The following is a 23,386-nucleotide window of genomic DNA, read 5'->3' as shown; positions in this document are numbered from 1 at the left end:
GCTCTACACTTCAGAGACAGGGCCCTGTCTCTGAACCTCAGTTCTCTCATCTGTGAAATGGGATGAGAGAAGAATAGAATCTGCCATGCAGGCTGCCTTAGCCATGAGTCGCATGGAAAAAAATTGTAAGTCAAATGGAAGCCATTATTATTGTTCTTGTCATTATTATTATTAATGCCAGAGGAGGCAGCGATCTGCAGGGTTATGAAATCACCCACGTGGACTGAGGAACCTTTTGCACAAACATCTCCAGCTATCAAAACAACTCAACAGCCCAGTAGTGGCGCTGTCAGCATCACCAGGGGCTGTCTAGGGACGATGTACCAAAGCCACATGGCCCCTGCTTGACAGGGTGCCCAGTGCCTGCCAAGGTCCCCTCTTGCGCAGCCCAGAAGCAGCAAGCTATCAACTTCCAGAAAGTTCCCAAGTCCCAGGGATTTCCAAGCAGAGAAACAGACAGATTGGCTGAGGTGGGTTTCTTGGAGGCGCCCCCCCCGCCCACACTTTCCAAGTTTAAGATCCAGGGAGCAGCAGTGGCAGCCAGCTCTCAAAAGCTTCCTGTCCACTCCTCCTCCCCTGTGCCATCCCGCAGGCCGTGCCCCAATGCTACAGTCCTCACTGTCACCTTCAGCAGACTCTCCACCTGAAATCCCAGCCCCAAAAGCACGAAGGAGGGAAGACTTAGGGAGGGGCAGCCACCTACTTGGGTCTCTCGGTCAGGGCCAGTCAGGATACCCATGGTCCAGGGGTTCAGCTGAGGGCTGTGACATTCATCCCAAGCCTGGGTGGGTGCATGCAAGTGGGAGCCCAGCTCCTGAGCCAGCGTGGCTCCAGTGGCAGAGGAGCCAGCAATCCTTCCTGCTTCTAATCAGATTGAGGAGATGTGCAGGGAACGGCAGAAGCATCCCCAGGGGGGCCAGGTGGAACCAAAAGGCCGTGGTTGCTAGGGAAAGCTGAGCTGTTGCCTGTAGAGACCAGGTCTCTAGGCGACCGGGTCTCATCTGCCCGTTACCGGGCCCTCACGTCATCAGTAACCTGTGTCTCTGCAAAGCTGGCCAAGAGCATCCTTCCCCAGCCAGTGACAGCCCAGTTTTGCTTGCCCTGGGCCTCACACCCTCTGACCCTGGCCCTGTGATCACCCACTCTGTCACTCCCTTGCCCCTCCCTGGGCTTGGAGCCCAAAAGTTTCCTGAGTTCAAAACTCTGGGTGAACATTTGTATGAAGACGTGCACGTCTGCAGCATCTGCGGGTGACTCCGATGCATGTGCATGTGTGCAAGGCTGTCGCGTGCATGTGTGCAAGTGTGTACATGTGTGCCTGTGTGCACACACATGTATGAACATGTATGAGTGTGCTGCCTGTGCTTGTGCATATATGCAGGATGTGTGTGGGTATAAATGTATGCATGCCTGTACATGTAACTGTGTGTATAACCCAGTATATATGTCTGTGTCGGTGTGCTGGTATATACGGGTATAGTGTAGATACGCGTGTGTGTGCCCATGTGTGCACATGCATGTATGTGAGCATAGTTGATCAGGGGCCTTCAGATCCAGAGCAGTGGCAAATACAGGGGTTTTCCAGCCTGGGTGTTAGGTGTGTAAGTTCAGCAAGGGAGCCACTTAGCTATGCACTCCACACAGAAGCATAGCTCCATAGAAGGCAGAGGGCAAACAAGCTGCTCTAATGAAACCAGGCAGCAGCTAAGTTCTTCACCTTGCTGGGACTGCAGGGTGGCTCAGAAGGCAGACTTAGGACAGGTCAGGAAGGGATAGAAGCCACAGGAAAGCAGGCTTAGTTTTGGTGTAAGAAATAATTTCACAAGTCAGAGGGGAATATGGATGTAATGGACAGCCTTTGAGAGGTTGTGAGCTCCCTGTCACTGGTGGTAAGCAAGTCGAGGCTGTGTGGCCTCCTGTCAAGGATGGAAAGAGTCTATGTGAACTAAGGATGGACTAAAAGCAGATGACACTGAACAGGCCTCCAGCTCTGAAATCCTGTTTAACTATTTCCTGACTGGAACAAAAAGAGGCCATCAGCGGGGACGAGAACAACAGTGGCCATCAATGGGGCACTTACTCCAGGCCTGGTCCTACCACTTCCATCATCACCGCTGGCCCTGATGACCCCCTGCAGGAGGCTTGTATTATCCCCCATTTTACAGATGTGGAGACAGAAGCTCTGAGCGGGTACACCACTGGCCCTGGTCATTTCACTAACAGAAGCAAAGTGGTATTGGTGTTTCGGATGCCAAAGCCTGTGCTCCTAACACTCACAGTGCTATCATGTCTCAGGCCGTGGCCAGAGAGACAGGTCAGGGAGAAAGGATGCGGGTCATGAGGTACCTACGGTGGGCAGAGAGACAGGGACATAATGCCAGGGGACTGGAGCAAGGACAGAGTAACTTACTATCACCTGGCCCACCATAACAGTCTCCTCATCATTCTCCCTGCCTCAATCTTTCTCCAACACAGCTGCCGGATCATGCTAGTCTCCTGCTTATGAACCTTCAATGGCTCCCTATTGCCTTTGGAAAAACTAGTTCAAGGCTTTACAACCTGCTTTTGAGGCAGTTCTTCTTTCTTCTTCTTTTTTTTTTCTTTTTTTTAAATAGAGATGGGGTTTTGCTACATTGGCTAGGCTGGTCTTGAACTCCTGGGTTCAAGTGATCCACCCGCCTCGGCCTCCCAGAGTGCTGGGATTACAGGTGTGAGCCACCATGACTGGCCGACCTTCTGGAAACACTAACTTGGCTTCTAGGCCCCACACTCTTCTTGTCTCTTCCCTGCTCACGGGTGCCTCCTCCTCAGTCCTTTTTGGTTCCTCATCTCCCCAACCTCTGGTCTTGTCCATGAGCCTCTCCTCTATCCACACTTGCTTCCTGGGCATTTCCTTGAACCCCATAGCTTTCAATGCCACTCACATGCCCAGAATCCCAATGTCACATCTCCAGCCCCACCTCTCCCGCTCCTAACTCCAGGCACAGGTGTCCAACTGCCTGCTCTTCCCCATGGGTATCCCCCTGTCCAGCCATTCTTCCACTCACCCTCCATAGTGTTTCCTGATCTCCAGTGTTTAACTTTTATTTTAACTGAACTCTTCTGTGTGTTTAGCGTTGAAATCTATGGATGTGGGTGGACGATCGACCATTACTGGGCAGTAGAGTAGAACCCAGGACAGCCCTAGAAGGCATCAAAGGCAACCAAGGTGGGTGGATATGGAGGGGAGGCAGACTTGGCTTTGTGAATAATGGGAGAACTGGGAGTCCACTGCATATGCCCTTGCAGTCAACTAACATTTATTTGGTGCTCACTGTGTACCAGGCACCGTTCTAGGCTCTAGGGACATGGCAATGAAAGCAACAGATAAAAGTCCCAGGCCTCTTGGAGGCTGCATTCTAGTGTGTGTGGAGAGGGATGTGGAGTGGTGGGTAATATGATTCCCAGGTCATGATGAGCACAGCAGGGGAACCCCAGCTTCTCCCAGCCTCTCTGGTCAAAGCCCAGCCTCACATAGCACAGAACAAGAGAAAGGAGCTCCCATGAGCAGCAAAGAGTGCCCAGACCCCAGGAGCTCAGCCAACCCCAGCCCCAGGACCATTCCCAGCCAGGTGAGCAAACGACTTACTCAGTCACCTCCTCCTCCTCTTCCTCCTCCTCCTCTTCCTCTTCCTCCTCCTCATCTTCTTTCTCCTCTTCAATCCTGGACAGCTCTCTAAGTTGGGGTTAGAGGCAGGAGGTGAGTCCACCTGAAGCTGCCCTGCTGAGTCTACCTCTTGCCCCCATTTTCTGTAGGATGTCCCATGACTCCTGAGCCCAGACCTGGACTTTCCAACCAAGGCTCAACCTGGGGAGCCCCACCTGAGCAACCCTGGACTCTCTCTGGCAACAAACCCTCTCCTCTGCATGAGGGGACTGTCCCAGCCACTGTCCTGGTGGTGACCCTAGGTCAGCCTCCGATCCTCTCTGGGCCTCAGGTTCCCCATCTTAGCTATGTAAGTTATGGACTTCAGAACCCGAGACCTCCCGCTGTCACCAAGCATCTCTAGTACGAACAAAGATTGCGATATCCCTATGGAAAATGACTTGGCGGTCACGACCACAAATCCACATTCTCACGACCAATGACCCACAATTCCCCTCTAGAAATCTCCTGCAGATGTATTCACACACGTGCAAAGACATGCATATAAGAGTGCCTGTTGCAGAATTGTTCATAATAACAAAAATTTGGAACCAACCTAAATGTCCATCAATAGTGAATAATAAATTATGGTACAGCCATATGATGGAATACTATGCAGCAGTGAAAAATGAAGATGCTCTCTATATCCTGAATGTGGAAAGACCTCAAGGTATGTCGTTGAATAAATATAGCAAGGTGCAGATAGGTATGTGTGCTATGCTACCTTCTGTACAGAAAGAAAAAAGGAGGGAGATGTTAGCTTGCATATGCCCAGACTGTCTCTAGAGAGGCACATAAGAACCTGGTAGCCGTTGTACCCATGGGAGAAGGATGGCTGTATGAAGGCAGGGGGAAGCAGGTTTGGTTCCTGCTCTGTGCCTTTTTATACCTTTGGGATAAGGTACTGCATGCTTGGTACCTTCTCAAACAATAACTAATCTTTTAGGGTCTTCTCAGACTCCGCACCTCGGCATCTTTTCCATGGCTCTGTTCTCCTCTTCATAAGCTGGAACCACCTCTGTACCCTGCGAGCTGGTACTGACATCCTGGTGGGCATCCTCCCAGTGCGGTTCAACCTCTTCTAGGACGAGGTCAGGCTCCACTTGCCCTCCAGGAAGGATGCTGACTGCAGGGAACACAGGAAGAGCCATTTATGGGATGTGCAAGGGAGTGGTCTTGGGCCTCCGAGTCCCAGGGACCCCGCAGGGAGCCCTGGCTGTGGCCAGCAGTGCCTCAGTGCTTAGTCAGGCAGTGGGGAAATGGCACTTTCCATTTTCAGCGGGACCAGATTGGTGTTCCGGTGATGGGCTGAAGCCTGTGCTCATTCACTCTGTCTCCATCATCTTCCCCCCTTTTCCTCTTGAGACAGAGCTTTGATTATGGTTGAACCTGTTTCTCACTGGGGCCTCCTTCTTAAAGGTTTGTGCAGAGGCAGAAACAATGTTTCCAGTCACAGTATCACAGGGATGCTAAAAGGCCCAGGTTCAGGGTCCACCTGGCCACATCCAGGTGCAGGTAGCCTGGATTGTCCTGAGGGATGCAGAGAGAGCTTCCTGCTCTGTAGATGTCACCCCCTGGTGACAGCAAGCCCATATGCTCGGCATTTGCTTCTGAGAGTCCTTCCCTCCCTCCTGGGTCTAGAGGCTCCACCCTCCAGGGAAACTCCACTTCCTCATGGGGGTGGTCCCGCCTTCAGATGGGAGTCTAATTTTCAACATTTCTTCACGTATCCTGGTCCTTGACAACGAAAACACCCTGGGCCTGTGAGCTTGGCAGATGCTCAAAGGGAGTGCAGAGCAGTCCATCAGGAACCTACGCCTATCCCCAGGCTGGTGTCAGCGACAAAGGACAACGCCTGGACACCAGGTGTCCCCCAAAAGCTCCAGGGATCTTGGTGGCCTTCAGCCAAACATAAATTAGTAATAGTGACTTTTTTGTGGTTGAGACAGGGTCTTGTTCTGTCGCTCAGGCTGGAGTGCATGAGTGCAATTATGGCTCACTGCAGCCTCGACCTCCTGGGCTTCAGCATTCCTCCCACCTCAGCCTTCTGAGTAACTGGGACTACAGGCATGCACCACCATACCCGGGTAGTAGTAACGATGACTTTAAATGGAAGCTGGCCTCAAGTCTTATCCTGAGACTTTGGCTGTTATTGTTCATAATGTTGCATAACAACAATAATAGTAAGAGCAGCTGCATTTTTGAGCACTTCCTATGTGCCAGGACCTGTGCTGAGTGATTTACGTGGAATAACTCGATTAGTCCTCACATCAACATTTCGAGGTTATAATTAGCATCCCCATTTTATTTTCCCTCTTTTATATTTTTCTCCCCATTTTACAGATGAGCAAACTGAGACAGAGATAAATACCTTATTTTATGGGGTGCTTCCTATTGCCAGGCACGTAGCTCCCCACTTCTCGGTACAGATATTATCCCTGTCTCACAGATGAGGTGCTGCCTGCCCTCTAGGGAAGACCCAAGCGCATCCCGAACTAGCTGTTTCCAGGTTGCTTCCGGCTCCTCTGGCCCTGCAAATGCCACTGGGGTTTGGTCAGGGAGGCTCCTCCAAGTGTGACCCTGAATCCGGTGGTGGGACGCATTGTCCAGGTCAGTCTATGCTGCTGTCCAGCAATGGTGCAGTGTCTCCACTCTAAGCAGCCCCTTGGGGTGCCAGTTCCTGCCTGGGCATAGCGGGGAACATGCAGGGAACAGAACATCTTGCCTGACAGCACGTGAGCTTTCACAGCAGCCCCAAAGGGCAGGAACGGCACTTTCCCCCTCTTAAAGAGAGCCAGCTCAGAGAGGCTGAGTGTCTTGTCCCAGGCTACACAGGAAGGTGGAGGCAGAGCCAGGTGCCCTGACTCCCGTTTTCCCAGTGCACTATCCCAGGTGACAAATGTGTCCCATGAGCCTCATGGCATCAGCGGCCACTCCTTAAGGGGTGCCGTCCTTAAGAATTGATGCTGTCCTTGCTTCCACACTGCCTTTCCTTTCCATTAACCTTTTCTTTTTAGGTCCTATTTAGTGCATGGGTGTTTTATAAGCATTTCTTTTTTTTTTTTTTTTTTTTGAGACAGAGTCTCGCTGTGACACCCAGGCTTGAGCGCAGTGGTGCGATCTCGGCTCACTGCAACCTCCACCTCCCGTTCAAGCGATTCTCATGCCTCAGCCTCCTGAGTAGCTGGGATTACAGGCTCTTGTAACCACATCTGGCTAATTTTTGTATTTTTAGTAGAGACAGGGTTTCACCATATTGGCCAGACTGGTCTCGAACTCCTGACCTCAGGTGATCCACCCACGTTGACCTCCCAAAGTGCTGGGATTACAGGCAAGAGCCACTGTGCTCGGCCTCATTTCCTCCTTTCATCTCTGCAGCAGGCCTGCAAGATGTGTCCTATACTGTTCCCATTTTACAGCTAAAGATTCTGCAGCTCTGAGAGGAGGACAGTACCCAAGATTACCAATCTGGAAGGGGAGGGATGGGGTATGCTGCTACACAGCCCCCAGGGCAGGCCCCCAGGAGGCCTGGTGCAGGAGCTCCTGGCCCACCCCTGGAACTCTGACCACCCCTCTCTACAGGTGTCTGAGTCATAGCTCGCCCAGCTTCTCTGCGGCCCTACCGAGGTGTTCAGGAGCTATGAGTGCTACAGTTCCCATAGAAACTGCCACCCCACCCTGGCATGCCACCTCTTGGTCAGTGGCCTCTCTGCCCTCAGGGCCGTCAAATGAGGTTCTGACCCTGGCCGGTGAAAGTCAACAGTCTTGGTCGGACGCAGTGGCTCACGCCTGTAATCCCAGCACTTTGGGAGGCTGAGACGGGCAGATCATGAGGTCGAGAGATCAAGACCATCCTGGCCAACACGGTGAAACCCCTTCTCTACTAAAAATGCAAAAATTAGCCGGGCGTCGTGGCATGCGCCTGTAGTCCTAGCTACTCGGGAGGCTGAGGCAGGAGCATTGCTTGAACCCGGGAGGTGGAGGTTGCAGTGAGCCGAGATCGCACCACTGCACTCCAGCCTGGTGACAGAGCAAGACTCCATCTCAAAAAAAAAAAGAACGAAAGTCAACAGCTTCATGTGGGAAGGAGCGCCTGCTTCCAGGATCAGCAGGCAGGAACCTGGGCACATGAATTCTAGGCTAAGGCACCCACCTGGACCCCTGGGTCTCTGTCAAAGCCTGAGCCCTAACTCCAAACCTCCACCCTTTCTGGCAGGCCTGGGTCATGATACCTCCTTCCTCTGCCTCTCCCTGGCCCAGGCTCACATCTCCTCCCACCTGGCCCCAAAGCACTAACCTCTCACTGGGTGTTTCTCAAAGTATGGTCCCAGCCTCTCCCCGTCATCAGAATCATCTGAGAAAGCAGGTGCTTCTCAATAAAGCAGATTCTTCCATAAACATTACTTGGTCATGAAAGAGGAGAGGAGAGGGGAGGGGAGGGAAGGGGAGGGGAGGAGAGGAAAGGGGAGGGGAGGAGAGGAGAGGGGAGGGGAGGGGAGGGGAGGGGAGGGAAAAAAACAGAACCAGATTCCCAGTTCCCAGTACTCTTGAATCACAAAGTCTGGGGTAAGACGTTCTTCATAGTTGGCCCCAGATGCCTTGGAAGGGTCCCTGCTTTGATTGCTTTCCCTGTCTTCAAAGCTTGTTCAGCCTCAGAGTAATCTTTCTGAAGTTACTCCCCTGCTCAATCACCTTCAATGGCTCCCCATTGCCTACAGCCTAGTCTCCTAGAGTCAGGCTCCAACTTCTCTAGTTTTATCTTCTGCATTAAGGATGCTGGGCTCCACATTAGCTGAAGTCCCACTACTCTCCTGTATACCACACTTTATTTCCTCTACTGGGATTGCCCCACCTCATCACCAGTTTGAGACCTCAGGGATCTCGAATCCAAAGGCCTGCCCAGCCAGTGTGATGATGTATACAAATGAAGGGGCAGGTGCCACCTGCCTTCAGGTGCCAGCAGCTGCCCAGACTGTCCTCATAAGCACCGTGTGGGCCCATTACAGCCAGGTCTACCCAGTTTTCGAGAGAAGCCGGATTTTTTCATGTAAAGCTACCTGATTTTTAAATGTTGGCAATCAATTCTAATTTTTAAAATCACTCCATGGCCCAAACAGACACGTGTGGGCCAGCTGGGAGCCAGGACCCCCGGCTCAGGACCCCTGGCTAATTCCTCCCCTCCTGCAACTCAATACCCCAAGCCCAGGGCTATTCAGTCCACCCACTTTTAAAATCTAAACCCTTCTTTTAGCTTTATCCTAAGCAATAATATCATGCAATCACAGGTTTGATGTGCTCATTTACGCTCTTTTAATGTTAATGAAAACGTTTGTTGCTGCTCACTGGCGTCCCCAAGCCTTGGAAGGAGAGAGTGTGGCCAAGCCTAGGGAGAACCTCTTCTGGAAAAAACTGTATCTTGTCGAGGTGCTGACTGTGCCAGGTACCACACTTGGAGCTGTGCACGCGTCCTCTTAAAGAGATGCTCAATACTGAGTCATCCATCCATGGGGCTTTCTAATTTATTAATTAAAAAAAGGTTTTTTAGAGACAGGGTCTCAGTGTGTTGCCCACGGTGGTCTCGAACTTTCGGGCTCAAGCAATCCTCCTGCCTCAGCCTCCCAAAGTGCTGGGATTACAGGCGTGAGCCACCACGCCCGGCTATGGGGCTTTTCCACAGCCCTCTGGGGGTAAGTCCTGCTGTCTAGCCTAAATCTTGCAGGCTGCGCATGGCTGGCCTTCCCCTTGTTCTGGTCTGGGAGGCTCTGGGGCTGGTGCAGGTGACGCTGGCTCCCCTTGTCCTGCCTGGGAGTGTGTGGACAGGGAGGGGTTCGCTGTTCAAATAGGGTGGGGTGTCAGTGGCCACCTCCCCCCGGAAGGTCTTCTCTTCAGGGCATCCTTCTTTCCTTCCATCCGTGTGTCCATCTGAGCTCTCCCAGATTCCCTTCTCCCTTATTTCAGAGACCTCCAGCTCCCATCACCCCTGAAACAAAGGAGAAGACAGGGTGGGTGGCTGGGTGGACAGGCGGAAGGAGTGAGTGAGTGAGTGAGTGAGTGAGTGGATGAGTGAATGAATGGGGAGGGTAGGGGACAGATAACCCCCAGCCCCTCAGAGTCTCCCCATGACATGGGACGTGAGTGGAATAGTGTCTCCCAAAAAGATAATTCCGAGTCCTAACCCCATTACCTGTGAATGTGACCTTATTTGGAAATAGCTTCTTTGCAAGTGTGATTAAGTTAAGGATCTCAAAGTGAGATCATCCCGGATTTAGGGTGGGCCCTAAATCCAATGACTGATGTCCTTTTAAAAGAACGGAGAGGGAGGCTTGACACACACAGACACAGAGATAAAGGCTGTGTAGAGACGGAGGCAGGGACTGGAGGACAGCCAGAAGCCAAGGTTCGCCAAGGACCACGAGCAGCCAGCAGGAGCAAGGAGAGCGGCACGGGCATGTCTCGCTCAGAGTCCCAGGAGGAGCCGACCCTGCCAAAGCCTTGACCCTGGACTTCTGGCTCCTGCACTGTGGGAGAATCAGTGTCTGTTGTTCTAAGCTGCCCAGTGTGTGCACATCTGTTATGGCAGCCCTAGAAAAGGAAACCAAGCCAGCTCCCCACCCTGTCCCCATGAGCCTGCCCACATGGCCACCCAGCATCCACCCATAACCCACATGCTCCAGACATTGCAGGGAGGCCCTGGCCACAGCTGGCGGAGAATCCCGCCTCCTTCCAGAGGGGAAGAGAAGAGGGTTCTGGTTCCTCAGATGCAGACCCTCTGGAGGCTCTCTGCCCCCAAGGAAATGTTTTTAGTTCCTTTAAGCGGAGGCTGCCAGGCCAGGTGGACTCGATTTGCTCTGTGACCTTGGGCAGGTGCTTTTGGTTCTCTGAGCTCTGCCCCCTGCGTGCCCCAACAGCCATGAGGGTCTCTGCTCTGTTGCCCCAGGTTGGCCATGAGCTTTCATGAGAGACTGCGTATGCCCTGCTTTGAGACAGGCCAGCTCTCCTCATGTCATCACCATGATTACCATCAACCCTAACGCCCCCCATGCCTCTCCATCAGACCTGAGCTCCACAGTGCACTGGCCAGTGTGTGCTACAGGCCACAGCGGCCACCCCCAGCTTCAGGGCACTCATGGAGACCACCATCGGCCTAGTGGGGCTGGGGCTGGACACAGCCTTGCAGACACAGGGCAGAACTCAGAGCCCTGGGACACCCTGAGGCCTGTGGTTGGAGGGCTTGTGTCCAGGATGGAACAGGGGACGCCACCACCCACAGTCCCTGAGCTCTGCTCACAACTAGAACCCATCACAGGCCTGGCACATAGTAGGCTATCCTTAACTATGTACTGAATGAATGAATGGATGGATGGATGAATGAATGCCTGTTCACCGCATGCCTCTCTGGAGGCCATGAAGTGAAGAAAGAACAGACCCTGCCTCCAGCCCCTTCCTGGTCTCAGTCCTCTGTCCCCGATTCCTGGCTCAGGACTGGTCTCAGTCCTCTGTCCCCGATTCCTGGCTCAGGGCTGGGATAAAGGGCATCACATGCCTCCCCAACCCAGCCGCAGGTGACAGGGACCCCTCCAGCTCAAGGGAGCTGGAGGCTGTGGGGCCTGATTCCTCCAGTGAGACCCCACCCCTCTCCATTCAGCTTGGCCAAACCCATTTGCCCAGCTGCCAGGGGATGGGAGCTCTCTGGGCATTACCAGCAGGAAGGAGAGCTCATCTGACTTAGCCCTGGGACTGTTTGCTCCGGAGAGAAGCTGGACATCAGGCTCCTGGGGCCTCCAGCCACCATCTGGCTCTGGGCCAGGCTCTGGCTACCTGGCCAGGCTGAACAGAGGTAGGGCCTGCAGAGCACAGCGCTCTCTCAGCTCCAGCTCAGGAGACCCTAACTGCCCCCTGTGTGAGTCCAGGTCTGGCCAGGGACAGCCCCCTTGCCCACATACAGTCAGACCCAAGGACACCAAGCAACCCTTCCTAATATGCACATGGGGACCCAGTAATGTGTCACTTACTGGTCTGCACATCACATATCCCAGGGGAGTCAGGCTCCTGCATGGAGAGAGAAAAAAGGGAAAATCCTGCCATGGCCTCTTCACCAGCCTCCCTGTTTCGGCCACCCCTTCCAGCACATGACCTTGACCCACGTCTCCAGGCCTTAGTTGTCCCATGGGATGGAGAAGACAGTCCCTCTGTGCCCAGGGCCAGTGAAGGATTTGAGGTGGAGGGAGGGGTCTTTGAGAGCTCGAGCCTTGGCTCAAGTGAATCAAGGTGGGGGCGACCCCAGACAGCCACAGCAGCGGCACCTGCTCAGAAGAGCCAGGCCGAGCCCTTGAGTGACACAAAGACCCAGGACCTGGCCAGGCCTTCCTGTCTCTGGGGCCTAGACAGCTTTGTTTACAGAACTCTTTACCTCCATTCTCACAGCCCTGGGTATGAAAATGCAGGTAAAGAGTTCTGTAAACAACTGACCATTGGTCAGCTGGGACAACTGAGGTTCTGAGAGGGGCCAGGGCCGAGGCCACACAGCCAGGAGAGAGATTAGGCTTCCCACTTCCCAGTTCCAGGTGCTTCTATAAAGACGTTCAATTGCACCCAAGAAAAAAGGGCCAGGTTCCTGGTTCATGAGGAAGGAGAGGAACGGGTGACGGGGTGCATGAGTGCTCTCCCTGGCCACTCATGTTGGAGCCCTAGGCTATCAGGAGTGCACATAGGGCCTGCCGGCTCCTGTGAGCCTTACTTCTTCCCAGAATCTGGGTATCTCCGGACCTTTGCAAATGCTTGGAGGCCACCTCCACTGGGAAGCCTTCCTTGATGCTCCCAGGAGGCTCCATTTCTGTGCCCCATGTCCTCTCTGCTCCCCCATGGAAGGACCTCCCCCACTGACTGTGAACCCCTGGCAGGAGGGGCTGGGCCACCACATCTCAGGCCTGTGGCCACTGTGCCTCAGAGCGGGTGGAATGAGCGTGGGCCATGCAGACAGGAAGGCTGGGGGAGCTGGGCTCCTACCCAGGGTCCCTTCTTCCTGCTGTGCCTTCACACCCCAGGGACACAGGCCAACCATCCTGCTCCTTACCCAAGTTCCCAAGACCCCTCCTACCACCACCAAGGCCCCCACTTCATGCGCCCAGCACTGACCTGTTCCCCTATCTTCCCATGTAGCACTGGCTGCGGCAAAGCCATCTCCAGCCTGTGCAGGACCCACGCCACCAGCCTGCGGGTGGAAGAGAGTGTGCTGTGTCCAGGTGGGAAGGGTCGTGGGGAAACTGAGGCCAAAGTCAACTCATTCACAAGGCAGAAAACAAGCCTGCCAAAAGGCAGAGCCTGCCAGGAGCCAGAGCCCAGGTTTCCAGCCTGAAAACCATTTCCCCCGCCCTCCACCCTCCCTAAGTGAGCTTCTGGCTACTGTTCAGGCCCCAGCAGGTAGCTCAGGCTCCCCCAACCCTCCCACCCATCCCCGGAAGGGAGTGCATATTGGGCATCTCACACATGGAAAGTGGCAACACCTGTCCTGATTTCCTTCCCTCCTTCCTTCCTTCCCTTCTCTTTTTCTTCCTTCTTTCTTTCTTGACTTGGTGGCCCAGGCTGGTGTGATCATAGCTCACTCCCATCTCAGCCTCCTGAGCAGCTGGGACTACAGGCACATGCCATCACGCCCGGCTGTTTTTTGTTTTTGTTTTTGTTTTTGTTTTTAATTTTTTTGTAGAGATGGAGTCTTGCTAGGTTGCCCAGGCTGGTCTCAAACTCCTGCTCCCACAGCTTCGCAAAGTACTCGGATTACAGGCATGAGCCACTGCACCCAGCCTGTATCCCATTTTAAATACATGTATCCTCTGGCCCAGGAACTCCATTTCCACTGATTTATCCTCCAGATTTACTTGTGCGTGAACCCAGTGACGCATGCACGGGCTATTGATTGTGGCAAAAGAGTGAAAACAAATGTAAATGTCCACTGAGTGGTTAAATAAAAACTGGTGCATCCATTTCATGCAGCTGTCAAAGAAAGGATGCAGTAAGACCTGTGTGGATAAAACAGCTTCTAAGACACATTTTTCAAGTTAAGAAAAAAAAAGAAGCAAGCCAGACGGGGTGGCTCATGCCTGTAATCTCAGCACTTTGGGAGGCCGAGGTGATCAGACTACTTGAGGTCCGGAGTTCTAGACCAGCCTGGCCAACACAGTGAAACCCCCATCTCTACTAAAAATACAAAAGTTAGCCGGGTGTGGTGGCCTGCACCTGTAATCCCAGCTACTCAGGAGGCTGAGGCAGGAGAATCGCTTGAACCTGGGAGACAGAAGTTGCAGTGAGCCGAGATTGTGCCACTGCATTCCAGCCTGGGAGACAGAGCAAGACTCTGTCTCAAAAAAAAAAAGTAAAGTGCAGAAGAGTCGGTATAGTTTGCTCCTGTCAGGTGTGTGTTGAAGAAAAAAGAAAACAAAAACAAAAACAAAAAAAACACGTACCCAAAGCTTGAAAGCTTGGACATGCATAGAAACGTGGGAAAGGGCACGAAGCTGATGTGGCTGCCTTGGGAAGGGGTCTGCACACATCCAGTAGAATTTTCTTCCAGGTTTCCTGGAGGTTAGGTGTTGGGCAGGGACTAGGTACTCATCCTGCTCCCTGGTGGGAGGCGCAGCATTGAGGGTGGCTCACCTGGCAGTGTCCCTGGGTGGTGGCAGGGAGGAGGCCTGGGCCTGGGAGCTAGGCTGGGGCTCTGGAGCTGGCACCTCCTTGAGTTCCTCCTTGGGCTGCAGGGGGATGGCAGTGGGCAGGGGGGTACTCTCCCGGGCCTGCAGCTTGGGCTCTGTTTCCTGGGGGCGTCCTGGAGGCACTAAACAGCGGGGAAAGCAGGAGCTAGAGACGCCGTCCCTTGAGGGCTTCCTTCAACCCCTCAAGGGCACAGGGGCCAGATTCAAGGCACTAACAGGACTGAATGGGGAGCCCTTTGGGACCACTTCACCCATTCCTATCCTCAAACAGACCAGACAGACAAGAGAACTGAGGCCCAGGGAGGGGAAGGGACTTATCCAAGACCCACACGTCTCTTCCAGGACTCTGGCTTCCCAGTCTGGACTGGGGAGGGGATTCTGGTGTCCCCTACAGCAGCCTGCTCCTGGCAAGCCCTGAACCCCATCCTAGTCTGGGTGGGGGCTAAGGGCCTCCGGGGGATTCTCCAGGGCCCAGTTGACCCCTGAGCCCAGCCCGTGACCATCCCAGGCAGCCCCCTCCTGAGCTCCCCTCCCGAGCTCCCCTCCCTGTACCTGGGTCCGAGGCAGCACCTGTAGCAACTGCAGGCTCATCTCTCCAGACCTGGGTGACAAACAGGGCACAAGGTCATGGGCCATAGCAAGCTCTGTGCACTTCCCCAACCCCTACTACCAGCTGTGCACTGGCCCAAGGCTGGTGAGTGGGGGGGGTTGGGGGGTCTCTCCTTCTGAATCCCCGCCACCTCTCACAGTCACTCCTCCCCATCAAGGACTCTCCAAGGGGGGCATCACCCTCTCCTGAGTTCCAGGGGGGTGGGGACAGCCTGCTGGAGGAGGCAGGCCCTCCTGGGGCCCCAGAAACCCCCCCATATACTCAACTCCCTGCCCCTCCCTTCCTTGGCTCACCTCGGAGGATCTGGGGGGCTGAGGAAGCACTCTCTCCAGATTCTGCTCCAGCCACAGGAGCAGCCGTGACCCGGGCCTGCAGAGGGGCCAGTGGTCAGCAGAGCGCCCTGAGGGAACAGGTCAGTGCACTACCTAACAGCCCACCGCGGGGCCAGCCCCCGACCAGCCCTTCCGTGGCCTCCACCACTGCTCTGCGTAGTGGTGGCCTTGTCCTGGAAACTCTCAAAGGGCCCCAAGGCGGTGGGGAAATCCTGCCAGACTCCAATTCTGAGCCAGGGCTGGACCAGGCTCCGGAACCACAGCTGTGGCTTCCTGAGGCATCAGAGGAGAGGCAAGAGCCGCCTGAGGACCTGAGTGCACCCCTGGGGGCTCCCTGTGCTGGAACAGACAGGGCTGGCTGGCTGCACGGGAGTGTGACCTGTGCCATCACACAAGGCCTTAGACTTAGAAGGACCTGGTTTTGGTTTCATACTCTGCTGTCACAGTCTGAAAACATTTTTAAAAAAATTTTAAGGGGCCTGCATTTGCATTTGCCTGGGGCCCCGCAAATTAATTATGTGGCTGGTCCTAAGGTCAAGCATTGGATCCCAAATCCATCTGGCCTCTGGGAAGCCCCACTCTCTTCAGGGAGGCACCATGTTCCCAGGACAACCGGTTCCCCTAAGTATGGCCCAAAAGAAGGCTGGTGAGTCCTCTAGGTGCCCTCATCCTAAATTGCTTTCATGGTCTCAGGAATCAGCAGCGCACGTCTCAGAAGGAAGTAGGGGACCAAAAGACACAGAGAGCAAGCTGCAGCAAGGAATGAATGAATGAATGAATGAAGTGTGTGATTATATACAAGTATGTTCATTCATGCATGCATTTGTCCTATGTGTGCTGAGTCCTCACTCTGGTAGGTGCTGTGCCGGGCACCAAGGGTTCAGTAGTGACCAGGACAAAAGCCCCTGCCCTCAAGGAGCCAGCAGTCTAATGAATGAATGAGTGAAGGAATGAATGAATGGGGTGAATGGGGTGAATGGAGATGAATGCATGTCTCTGGATTTCCAGCAGAAATTACAAACTGGGAGCTTCAAGCTTACTTTGGAAGTCTACAGTGTCCTGAAAACTTCTTGATTAAAATTTGAGGGTTTTACATAAAAAGCTAGATTTCTAGCTTCTCTTGAAAACCTGGAGGACCTGGCCACACAGGGCCTAAACACCTGCAAGGAAGAGGCAGTTGAAACTGAGCAGGGCCCCTTCTCGGAGCTCCCTGGCTCCCCTCTTTGCCAGAGTCCCCCCGCCAGCCTGCCACCCTTACTGATGGGGCAGCCACCCCTCCCTGAGTCAGCTCTGAGAGGTCAGACACTGAGGCCAGCCTGGGCACCCTGATGTCCCCCACAGTGAGCCAAGCCCTGCTTCCAGGCTCCACACGGAGCCTACTTACATGAAGCCCACCTGTGAGGAGCTCATCCCTGCCCCTCCCCATTCTCAGAGGGTGGCCCCACCCAGGGGCCTCTCAGTCATCCCTGGGTGCACCTAGGGACTTTCTGCCACAAACTATGAGCAGCACACGGTCCACTGTCCCCATTCTATGGCTGGAAACAGGCATAGAGGAGACGGGAGGCACATCCAAGGTCATACCCTGAGGTGGTAACAGACCCTGCTCCTGAACCCAAGGCCCTGTTACTCCTACCACATACATAGAGATGACAGTGACACTCAGGGACAGGGACTCACCTCATGTATTGGGCCTTGAGGGCCTCATTGGGTTCATCTGTGCACCCTGCAGGGTCAGAAAATACAGAAAGGCAGTCAGTAGCAGACCTGCCCCAGCCCCCTGGGCAGCCTGGAGTGGGCACCGAGAGCCCAACTCAATCCCAGGCTCGAACTCAGGGTCGATCAGATGAGAAGATCTGGCCTGGGCAGAGGCTCCCAAGGGGCAGGGCCCATCCCAGCAACCCCTCAGCCCCTCAGCCCCGCCGCTGAAAAGCTATCCTGCCCCTTGGTCTTACCTGTGTCCCCAGTGCTGCCGTGCCCCAGGATCTGCCAGGGACAGACAGATAGACATGGGCGGGGAGCCCAAGGGCAGCCTCCCCACAGCCCCTCTCCGACCCAGCCCCTTCAGCCTCCAGCCCCAGCAGTACCTGAGCCGGGTCCTCCGTGACGCTATGGACAGGCTGTGGGATCACCTTCTCCACGCCCTTCATGAGCCAGGTCAGCACCCTGCGGCTGGGACTGCGATGGACAGAGACACCAGCCTGCCGCCAACTTCCCCTAGCTCAATGAGGCCCTCGAGGCCCAAGACACTAGGTGAGTTCCCGTCTCTGAGTGTCACTGTCATCTGTATGTGTGTGGTGTGGTTATTGGAAAGTACCTACATGTACCACTGGCCCAAGGCAAGTCCAGTGTCCGAAAGAACTTGGCTTGAATCCTAAACCACTGTCTCCCCACTGGGAGATTCAGACCCATCTCCTCCCCAAGAAACTCCATGTGCTTCTCTGGAAAATGGGGGATGCTGCTGCTTCGTGAGGCCAGGCAGACCGGGTGCCATTCGGAGTCTACCCCCATGGATGCTTAGGACAGAGCAGCTGACTTTCCTCTCCTCCTGCCTCCCACTGTCCTGCTCTGAGCACACATCATGCTCCCAAAGGGCCAAGGTTTGCTGCCGGTGTAATGCTGTTGCAGAGGCTGAGCAGCCTAAATGTGAAGGTCACAGCCTCCCTGCCTGAGGCCAGCCCAGCCCCAGCCATGCTCAGGAACCAACTGGGAGATTCCATGCAAAAGCCTGGATTTCTGGCTTCTCTGGGAAAAGCAGAAGTTCTGACCCCATTGGGCCTGCATCTCACCCGAGCACTGAGAAACGTCCGGCCCCCTGTACAGGGGCGCTCACTAGGCAGCTCTGACCCACTGTTTCTTTTGGTCACATTGCCCTGCCCTCAAGGAGCCAGCAGTCTAATGAATGAATGAGTGAAGGAATGAATGAATGGGCTGAATGGAGATGAATGCATGACTCTGGATTTCCAGCAGAAATTACAAACTGGGAGCTTCAGGCTTACTTTGGGAGAGCCCACCCTCCACCTGAAGCTCACTTCAGCCAATTCCCAGGATGTCCCAGGGCTTTCCCCAGAATGACAGCAGAGCTGAGGGCAGTACTCATCCACCCCCCATCCCTAGGGCTCCCTAGCTGGGAGGGGAGTCGGGGGCAGGTTGGCCCTGAAGAGAGGGGAGGGTGGTAAAGTACCTGTTCATTTCAGAACTCTCAGCGCCCTGGGCCTGGAGGGATATGGCGGAAGTAAGGGCAGCCTCCTTGGTCTCTGGAAAAGAATCTCTCATCCTTCAGATCTAGGGCCTCAGAGAGGCCCATTTCTACCCTGCTTGGGGAGATCAAGTCAGGGAAGCAGAGAGAGCCCCCAAGGGGTCAGAAAGCCAGGCTCCAGCTCAGATCAACTGAAGTCTCCAGGAGCCCACCCTTAGCTTCTCTGAGCCTCAGTTTCCTTATCTGCGAAATGGGTCTGCCAACCTCGTGGGCTCTGCGAGACTCCAGGGGGAGAATGCCAGCCCCCCTGCCCTGCCAGCCTGGGCTTCTGCACTCTCACTCACCCTGAGGACTTGGGTCCGCCACAGCCACTTCCTCCTCCTTGAGTGACTCTTCGGGGGGCTAGAGGGTTCGAACACGGCCAGGTAAGCCCTAGGTGAGACCAGCCTGGTTTGGACAGGGGCAGCCCCTGATTCTCCCTCAAGGGATCCCTGCCCCACAAAAGACCCAAACAGCTCTTTCCTCAGCATCGTCTCTGTAAATCCTGGTGGCCTTACCTTCCACCTGGGATACTCCCTTCCTCCTAGCCCCAGGGACCCCTCATCTGGGGCTGGGGGCCCTCACAGCCCCCAAGGTCCAAGGTGGCCTCCCAGCCTCCCAGGCCTACAATATCCCCAGGAGGCTGCCCCACTTTAGTGGCCTGAGAGGGGAGAGGACCATTTAGAGATAGTTATGAAGTCTTGAGGCAGGCTGAGGGGAAGAGGGAGATGGGAGGAGTCCACACCCCTCCTCCCCTACCAGGGCGCTCCCTCTCCTGGCCCAAACTTTCCATTCCTCCCTAGTAGCCAGCTGGAGTTTGGCCTCTGCTATCTGCCTTTCACCTGCCTCTGCAGCCACACCTCCTGCTACGACATGCACATATGTGTATGTACAAACAAACATACATGCACACACATGCACACAAATGTGTGCATACTCACTCTCATTCACATACATACATGAACAGACATACAATATGAGCGTATGTACACATACATATGCATACATACAGTGACACACAAATACCAACATGCATATATACACACATGTGCAGACACAAAAATAAGTGCATGTGCACACATGTACAGGCAAAAACATATGTACATATACATGTGTATGTACATATGCATACATGCCCCAACACACATATATGTGCATACAGTCATATGCAAACGTGCATATACACACATGCATGCATACAGATACACACATGCATATGCCTGCCGGTGTAGAGACACACAACATGCACATATGCATAGGTACATTGCATATGATTACAAGTGCAGAAATATGTGTATACACACATATGCTCAGTCACACACTTGCATATTTGCAAATACACACAAGTATGTGCATATGGATATGCACATACACACAGATTTCTGCATCTAAACATACGTGAACATCCATGCACAGACACAAAATGTGTATATATACACATGTGGAGACAACTATGTGTATATACACATACACATGACACAGTCACAGACACACAAACATGCATACACATAGAAATACATGAGTACACTCACATACTCAGAAATATGTAGACACATACATACACACTAGCATGTCACACAAACACATGGAACCACAGACATACTAATACATGTGCACATAAACATATGTGCAAACACATACACATGCATTCATGTACATATATGCTCACATACATTGTCATGCACACCCAATTTGCAAATACATATGTGCAGACACAGACATACCAAGAGCACACTACACATATATGACATATACATGTATATACATGCAACATATACACATGCATACACACACGCTGTATCTGTTTCCTAAACACACCCTGCCCTTCTCTAGTAACAGCCTTTCCTCTGCCAGGAATGCCCAGCATCTCCATCTCCCTGGGTTAAAATTCTGCTCCATCCTCTGCGTCTAAAAAGCCCTTCCCCATCAGCCGCCAATCTCCAAAGTGAAGATGACTCTCCCTCTTCTGAGCTCCCACTGTTTGATCTGACACACTTTGCTGGCTCCCCAAGAAGGGGAGAGCTGAGGCCAATGTTGGGGCTCACCACGTCCCCTCCTCCCCACCTGTGTCTCTTGGCAGAATGAACTGGCTGAGCTCTTGTCTGCTGACCCCCCGGGGCAATGCCTACTCATCTTTATGCTTTCAGCACTGACCACAGGGCCTGGCATCAATTAGAAGCTCAATCACATCTGTCGAATTGAGCTGCTGAATTAGTTGCCATCCACCTCCTGAATGGATGGGTTGCAGAGGAAAAGTTCTGGAGAAATACTCCACAGTGTGGCCTATGGATCCATGCCAGTCTGCAAATTGTTAATGGTCCATGATGATTAAGCAGTTTGCACCAGAATGTTTATCAATGCACTGCTTCCTTCACTGAGAAAGTCTTGGTACAAAATAAATAGCAACTAAACTAATCAGTGTACTTAGCTACAGAGTAGATTGACATTCTGGTACAAACTGCTTAATCATCATGGACTAGTAATAAACAGTTCATGGACTGGCTCCTGTGAGTAGCTCTGTTCTGAACTCCAGAGGTTAGCAAAATACGGCCTGTGGGCCAAATCTAGGCTATTGCTCGTTTTTATAAATAAAATTGTATTGGAACCCAGCTATGCTCATTCATTCATGCACTACCTATAACTGTTTTCACACTATAATCGCAGAATTGAGTAATTAACAGAGATAGCATCACCCACAAAGCCTAAAATATTTACTATCTAGCCTTTTACAGAAAATGTTAGTCTTGGGCCAGCCCTATCCACTGTCTGAACCTGAGTTTTCTCATTTGAACAAGTGTGGGACCCTGTGACCCCCACTTTTCCTTCTGATGCTAACCTTTTCTGCTGTAGAAGGTCCCTGGAGAGCAGGTGGCCCAAACTGGGAAGACCCTGAGCAGCGAGGCCGGCCTGCCCCTCCTCCCCCTCCCCCTCTCACCATGGACTCGGACTCTGTCTCAGCCTCCTCAGGGTTTGGCTCTGGTTCCACCTCCGCCTCCAGCTCTGGCTCTGGTTCCACTTTCTCTTCCTCCTGCATCTTGGTCTTCCGAGGGGTTCCTGGGGGCTGAGGCAGCACCCTCTGGACCCAGCCCAACATCCTGACACCTGTAGGAGACAGTGTCCTTAGCCCTCCCTGGAGCACTCACAGTTGCTCCCGCCACTTATGGACCACTCTTGTGAGTTGTACATTTCCTTTTCCTTCATCAACTTTAAAAATATTTCGACTGCATGCGGTGGCTCACACCTGTAATCCCAGCAATGTGGGAGGCTGAGGTGGACCGATTGCTTGAACCCAGGAGTTTGAGATCAGCCTGGGCAAGATAGCGAGACCCTCGTCTCTACAAAATATTTTTTAAATTAGCCAGGTGTAGTGGCTCACCTCTGTAGTCCCAGCTACTCAGGAGGCTAAGGTGGGAGGATCATTTGAGCCTAGGAGGTAGAGGCAGCAGTGAGTCATAATGCACCACTGTACTCCAGCCTGTGCAACAGAGTGAGACCCTGTCTCAAAAAATATAAAAATATATACACACATATATATTTGATATACATATACATAGACACATATATATTACATATATACACAGATATATGTGTGCATATATATTTCTGCAATTTTATCTCTAGGTATTTACCTTATAGAATTACTCAAGGCCATAAATATATGTGTACAAAGAAGCTGGTTGTTATAGCAAAAATGAAAAACACCCAAATATTCATCAAGAGGAGATTGGTTATTGGAAAGTACTTACATGTACCTAAATGTTCATCTGTAAGAAAGGCATGTACTAAGTAAGTTACACTATATCCAATAATGGACTATTACGGGGGCATTAAAAAGAAAGAAACAGTCTAACCGAGCTAGCAAGAAGATGTGCCTGCTCTGAAGTCAAGTCATGAGCAGATCACTTAATGTCTCTGTGCCTCAGTTTGCTTGTCGGTAAAATAGGGATATTAATTGTACCTACCTCATGGGTTAATTGTGAGGATAAAATGAATTGATAAGTGTAACATACTTAGGCCAAGCGCAGTGGCTCACGCCTATAATCCCAGCACTTTGGAAGGCCAAAGTGGGCGGATCACTTGTGGCCAGGAGTTCCAGACCAGCTTAGCCAACATGGGGAAGCCTCATGTCTACTAAAAATACAAAAATTAGTTGGGCATGATGGTGGGCACCTGTAATCCCAGCTACTCAGTAGGCGGAGGCACAAGAATCACTTGAACCCAGGAGGTGGAGGTTGCAGTGAGCCAAGATCGTGCCACTGCACTCCAGCCCGGGTGACAGAGTGAGATCCTGTCTCAATAATAATAATAATAATAAGTGGAACATACTCAGAACAGTGATTGGCACATGCCAAGGGCTTAATAAATGTTGGCTATGACTATTACATGGTATCAAATGAAAACATTAATTGTGTAATATGCATGTACTGCATAATCTCATTATAAGTAAAAATATTCATTATAAGTAATACATGAGTGGAAAATCTGTTTTAAGATAAAATTAACCTATGTTCATCATTTTTAAGGTAAAATGGGCTGGGTGCAGTGGCTTATGCCTGTGATCCCAGCACTTTGGCAGGCCAAGATGAGAGGATCACTTGAGCTCAGGAGTTCAAGACCACCGTGGGCAACATAGCAAGACCCTATCTCTATTTAAAAAAAAAAAAAAAATCTTGCTGTGGTGGTGTGCACCTGTAGTCCCAGCTACTCAGGAGGCTGAGGCAGGGGGTCGAGGCTTCAGTGACCATGCCACTGCACTTCTGACTGGGTGACAAAGCAAGATCCTGTCTCAAAAAAAAAAAAAGAAAAAAAAAAAGTGGG

The 23,386-nt window shown here is 52.6% G+C and overlaps 1 protein-coding gene across 2 annotated transcripts in view; it reads right to left on the bottom strand.

The window, feature by feature from the left end:
* CNGB1 (cyclic nucleotide gated channel subunit beta 1) overlaps window positions 1-21,815 on the bottom strand; it is an 83,944-nt gene extending 62,129 nt beyond the window's left edge. Inside the window, exons 1-13 of one of the 2 annotated variants that reach the window (XM_021932041.2) lie at window positions 21,504-21,815; window positions 18,874-18,931; window positions 18,515-18,587; window positions 17,418-17,508; window positions 17,286-17,316; window positions 17,011-17,056; window positions 15,295-15,370; window positions 14,944-14,992; window positions 14,336-14,513; window positions 12,821-12,896; window positions 11,698-11,734; window positions 4,652-4,811; window positions 3,629-3,715 (exon numbers count right to left, since the gene is read on the bottom strand). In XM_021932041.2, the coding sequence (XP_021787733.2) occupies window positions 3,629-3,715; window positions 4,652-4,811; window positions 11,698-11,734; window positions 12,821-12,896; window positions 14,336-14,513; window positions 14,944-14,992; window positions 15,295-15,370; window positions 17,011-17,056; window positions 17,286-17,316; window positions 17,418-17,508; window positions 18,515-18,587; window positions 18,874-18,931; window positions 21,504-21,662 (1,121 nt within the window). In that variant the 5' untranslated portion in view covers window positions 21,663-21,815. Of the gene's footprint in view, window positions 1-3,628; window positions 3,716-4,651; window positions 4,812-8,971; window positions 9,666-11,697; window positions 11,735-12,820; window positions 12,897-14,335; window positions 14,514-14,943; window positions 14,993-15,294; window positions 15,371-17,010; window positions 17,057-17,285; window positions 17,317-17,417; window positions 17,509-18,514; window positions 18,588-18,873; window positions 18,932-21,503 lie in introns of those variants that run through there. The other variant, XM_021932042.2, reaches the window with a different exon arrangement.
* Between the last annotated feature and the right edge of the window lie 1,571 nt (window positions 21,816-23,386).

This window comes from Papio anubis, chromosome 18 (genome assembly GCF_008728515.1).
Source record: "Papio anubis isolate 15944 chromosome 18, Panubis1.0, whole genome shotgun sequence".
Classification (NCBI taxonomy): Eukaryota; Metazoa; Chordata; class Mammalia; order Primates; family Cercopithecidae; genus Papio; species Papio anubis.
This window is presented reverse-complemented; position numbering and strand designations above follow the sequence as displayed.